Genomic DNA, 5,139 nt, shown 5'->3' with positions numbered 1-5,139 from the left:
CACGCACTCACCTTCCCCAGCTGCTGATGGACACTCAGGTTGTACATCATCACGATCCCGTCCACGATCTCCAGCAGCGACTTGTCTGCAATTTGTTGATCGGGCTCCTCGAGCGGTCGCCCCAGCAACAGGCCGTCGTTGCCATGACTTCCCTCGACTTCAGGTTGCAGAGAAACAGGAAATGGTTAAAAAAGGCAAGAGATTTTTACAGCTGTGGCACTTCCACCCAAAGACTCAGGCGATGATAACTGGCTCCACGCCAACTTCACGCTGTGTCTAACCGGCCAATCAGGCACGAGCGCCTCATTTGTCTAATGAAGGAAACAACCAGAGACCAACTTAGTCTGGGCCAACAGCGAAAAATAATGATGTGAAATCAACAGGACACCTGACACACCCCAACAGGAAGTGACCCAATTAAAGCTCCCAGCACACGAATACCTCGTAAAGCTGAACACCCGGGCTGAAACCACGTGGTATGAAACACACTGGTGGACATCGCGAGGGATTGATCCACCTCCATCCACGCTCTGTCCCACCATCCAGAACCAGAACGCAGGAACCAATCACTTCTTCTCAAACGTCTCCAACACTGTCACTGACAAAGTACTTCCTGATATTTTACCTGGCAGATTCCTCTGCTGCTTTGTTTCCTGCCATCACCATGCTTACTCTGATCACAGTGCTGGGTGCAGAAAGGAGAGCGTGGCTGAACATTTATCACTACTTTCGATTGGAGGATGAAGTGGAACAACACGCAGACTCCAACTGAAAGATGGAAGCGCAGACGTTTTCCTGCAGCGATCACGCCTGCGAGGACGGCTCGGGCCCTTCTCTCACTTTGCTCGTCTCCTGCACGCCGGTGTCATTGCACCACAAATGCAAAAACTGAGCGAGAGGGGCTGCTGGTGTGTGTGTGTGTGTGTGTGTGTGTGTGGGTGTGTGTGGATAATAGCAAACACTGAAATTATTTCTTTGCACGCAGGAATGAATTTTGTTCACTCAAATTCAGCTTTTCTTCGCTCAAAATAAATTTCTCCTCAAAATGCAACACTTGCACCTGCAAACCTTTTTACGTGCGCTCAGAATAGTGGCACAAAAATAACGCCATACATCCACAGAGGAAGTGACTCGCTCGTCACGTTGACGCCTACGTGAACCTCACACAATTAAATTCTGATTCTCACTTCCTAAAAGCTCCACGCAAAGCGAGCAAATGCGGAAGTGATCCCCTGTGTGGCTGTTCATCACGCCTGTAAAAGCAAACTTCCTGACAAATCACTGACCGCCTGCTGTCAGCAGGGGGCGCCACGCACTGCCACATAGACCTGCTTCGTATTTTCAAACGCAGGAGAAGCTCTGAGCAAATGGGCTGATGCCCGTGAGTAGGGCTGGGCCATATTATACCGTTCACGGTAATACCAGTATAATGTTAGGAAACGATAGGAAAATGAAATATCGCGATAGAATAAGAGTAAAACGTGCATGCGCAGTGCCTTTGTTTTCATACACATGGCCGATTGTTGAGTGAAACAGATGAACCAGAATTGGTTTGTAAAAATGGTGCAACTTCAGTGATGTGGAACTGGTTTGGTGTTTGTCCGGCAGATACACAACAAAGCACATTTTTTGCAGAACATGCAAGCGGCCGTCGTTATTGTCGTATTTGTCGGACTAAGATGCTCTTAAATCTGGGTCCTAAACTCCGTATGCTTCAGGTCAAACAACACTGCAGCATCACTGAGAGTTAAAAACTGTCTAAATTCTTTCATCTTTAATAAAACGATCAGCATTGCTGCTTTACCAGGTGTAACTATGAAGTTTAACTTCCAGGCATCCATGAAAACAAAAGTTATTACATTTAACGGAGTTAGAAGTTAGCAGGAAGCTAGCGGAAGTTAGCTCGCTAGTTTCGCTAGTTACCTAAGCATGATATAGCATGTTCTGACTGAGAGATTTCTGAAACAATTCAAACGTACAGCTCTGCTATCACTTCCAACTCATTCACTGCCAATGGCTGGCAGTGAATGAGTTAATAAAGTTTGATTTATCTGACTGCTTTGTTTCGCTTAATGTGCCTTATAATCCCGTGCACCTTATGGTCCGAAAAATACGTACTGCACACTGCAGTTTAATGTTGCAAAGCAGCTCTTTTTAACTTCAGTGGATATTATACATGGTTATGCTCAGGATATGTCAGCCCATTTCTACTGGAAATGCCTTTTGGTTAAACTTTCAGCAAGGAATTTGCATTTGCACTGTTACATTTTTATAAAGCTTTAATGTACATAAAAACCAGCTTCTTGTTTAAGTGAAAATAAATGGAAGGTTGTCTTTTTGCGCTAGTAATGTTGTGGAGTTGTATTTTGTCTCGCATCAGTTATATCGTCGGTTATATCGTTATTGCAAATTTTCAAATATATATCGTGATCAATATTTTTGACCATTTCGCCCTGCTCTACCCGTGAGTTCCGTAGCAGGAGCGAGTTGTACTCACTGTCCTCCTCGGTGCGCTGCTCCACGGCGAGCGTTCGGACCTTCACCTTCTCCGGCTGACTCAGGGGTCGCCTGGGGGTCATCAGGCTGACGGCGGCCGTGCTCAAGAAGCGGTTGGCCCGACCCAAAGTGGGAGAACTTAACCAGCTGGGCCTCGCCAGAGCTCCGCCCATCGCCACGGCCCCGGGAAGCCTCTGTGGTCAGACGAAAAAAAAAAAGTGATGTCAGAGGATCAGGAGGTCAGAGGTCACAGCTGTCTGCACAGATGTTTGGTCACACATTTAGAAACTATGGATATTAAACATCAGTGAGGATAATTTTTTAAAGCTTGTTCTTTAAAAAACGAGTGGACACGTTTTACCTCACTTCCTGTCTAACCCACAGTTTCAGCTAGGGCAGCCAATCGGGGGAGGGGCTTAAAGCAGTACGGATTAAAACCACGATCAGTGAACGGGAACAATGAAGACAAATGGAAGCAGCCTGAGAGAAACATGGACGAGGCTCTCCGTCAGACGCAGCTAGCTGTGCTTCACATCTGCAGCTGCCACGCCTCTGCACGCCCTGCAGAGCCACCCGTCAGCTGGTTCTGGTCTCGCCACGCCAACATTTTGCAGCATGTCATCTTCAGAGCGGCTCACTGAAGCCTCGCAGGTTTGACATCGGTCTTTGTGGGACTGCAGGTTATCCTCAGCCCACAGAAACAGGTGCGTGCACAGGCTAAGACAAAGCGGGCGTGCCGTCACCGGCGGCGTTAGATCGGCTCTCCAACTCAGAGCGTGCACGCCATAAAAATGTTTCATGGTTTTTAATGGCGGCAGAACGTGTTGAATCCATCGCCGTGCACTCGCTCTTCATAACGTTTACATGTTCCATCGTTTTATTTCAATATCTGGAAGTACTCGTGTACTTTTACACATACTGTTTATTCGGTGACACACAAACAAATGACATCACCACATCACCTGAGCAGCTCCGCTCTCGTCGTCCTCGTCCAGGTCGTCCATGGACGTGGCCTGGATCTCCGCGGGGTCGATGATGATGTTTGCTTTACTCGCCAAATCGTCTGAAAAAGAGAAAACAGGCACATTTGTCATGTTGTAGTTCTTCACTCATGAAAACAAACCCATCAGCTGAGTTTCATCAAGCTGTCTGCAGAAAAACGCCAACATCAGACGAGCACAGCTCTCACAGCGGCATTTTATATTCACTCAGACCCCAAAACACGATCAGAAAAGTTAAAAACCAAAGAAATACTTTTAAAAACAAACTGCAACCCTACATTAAAACTGAGTTTAGCCGTCCAGGCCAGCTCCCACCGGCTTCCTACGAATGTTCTGACCGCTGACGAGGTCAAACCGTCGAGCCGTGCCGGGCGCGTCAGGAGGAGACGGCCTCAGACTGATCGGAGACCAGCGTGTGAGCGTTAGCCAATGAGCATCAGCCTGACAGGAAGCTGGCAGTAACGAAGAAACTGTCACTGGTACTGAGAGTGAAGGAGGGCGGGTGTTAAAAGTCTGAGCTGACTGGCCCGTGCAGGAAGTTCCCGACCAATCTGCAGAGGACTTCCTCGACTAAACCTTCAGGAACACACGCTCGGGGCTGAAGTCACATCTTTACCGAGACTCAAAGTCAAACGTCCAAAATACAAATGGCTGTAAGTTGTTCGGGCTCCTCTTCATCATGAGCGACTGTAGGAGGAAGCGGCGTGCCCGCCTTTGAGAGGAAATGGAAGCGAGCGGGCCGCCGGAGCGGATAACTGATGGCAGTTGTGCAGCGCTGCCAGTGAGCACAACGGAGTGAATCAATCCACATTACACACCTGCTGATGGCGGCCTCATTTCTCCCCACGGAAACATCATTCAGACGCTTGCTCTTGATACTGAGGCGAAGCCCGCTGGCTCAGGACCATCGGCGCTCACCGCTAACCCCGTCACGCCTCTTGTATTTCATATCTGTGAGTCTGAGGCCTCGCCATCGTCAGTCAGTGTACGGGGGGTACAGACATCAAACACACCTGACAGGATCTCAAACGGTTCTTTTGGGTGATGGTTGGTGTATTTACCTCCTCTCGCCAACCCCGCCCCCCAGCTGCTTTCAACCTGATGGGGGGCAAACTGGTCAAACTGGTTACGTTAGAGGTTTCTATCCAACACGGAGCACTTGCTCCCTCTGGTGGAGACAGCTGTGATGACCAACTTCAGATTTGATCCAGTTATTAACGCGGGCGCGCTCGCCTGCTTCCAGCTCCCTGTCCTTCATCTTGAATGAGTTAACAATAATCCCTGTTTATGTGACACCTCTGTGCACCCTGCTTTAGCTCCTCCCCCTCTGAGCACCTTTGCTCCTGATTGGCTGCTCCTCACAAACTGAGTTCAAGATTCCTACGCAGGCACAGCTCGTCATTAGACAGACGTGACAGGAAATCAATGAAGGAGATCTTGAGAAAGGATTCACGCTCGCACACGTCACCAAAGCAGCGTCAGCTCGTCCAATCACGTTGTCCTGGGGCACTTCTGACTCTCCCAGCCGCCGATCAGCTGATCAGACACTGAGGGGGTCGGTGTGAAGTGACTCCTGCATGTCCCAGCGCTCTGGGCTCAGAGTCATTACCAAACACCTAAACTGACAACAGACACAGGATCA

General features: G+C 48.9%; 2 protein-coding genes across 2 annotated transcripts in view; both read right to left on the bottom strand.

Annotated features, from left to right (window-relative positions):
• The window catches only part of LOC106456320 (E3 ubiquitin-protein ligase RNF123-like), a 12,214-nt gene extending 8,624 nt beyond the window's left edge, over window positions 1–3,590 (bottom strand). Inside the window, exons 1-3 of the mRNA XM_013912876.1 lie at window positions 3,459–3,590; window positions 2,498–2,690; window positions 12–157 (exon numbers count right to left, since the gene is read on the bottom strand). Coding sequence (XP_013768330.1) covers window positions 12–157; window positions 2,498–2,690; window positions 3,459–3,590 — 471 coding nt within the window. The remainder of the gene's footprint in view (window positions 1–11; window positions 158–2,497; window positions 2,691–3,458) is intronic.
• A 198-nt stretch (window positions 3,591–3,788) lies between these two features.
• The window catches only part of LOC102204603 (E3 ubiquitin-protein ligase RNF123-like), a 20,787-nt gene continuing 19,436 nt past the window's right edge, over window positions 3,789–5,139 (bottom strand). Inside the window, exon 22 of the mRNA XM_013912875.1 lies at window positions 3,789–3,979. Coding sequence (XP_013768329.1) covers window positions 3,789–3,979 — 191 coding nt within the window. The remainder of the gene's footprint in view (window positions 3,980–5,139) is intronic.

This window comes from Pundamilia nyererei, unplaced genomic scaffold (assembly GCF_000239375.1).
Source record: "Pundamilia nyererei isolate P.nyererei 1_Seehausen unplaced genomic scaffold, PunNye1.0 scaffold00105, whole genome shotgun sequence".
NCBI lineage: Eukaryota > Metazoa > Chordata > Actinopteri > Cichliformes > Cichlidae > Pundamilia > Pundamilia nyererei.
The sequence above is the reverse complement of the archived record's forward strand: the minus strand, read 5'-3'. Positions and strand labels throughout refer to the sequence as shown.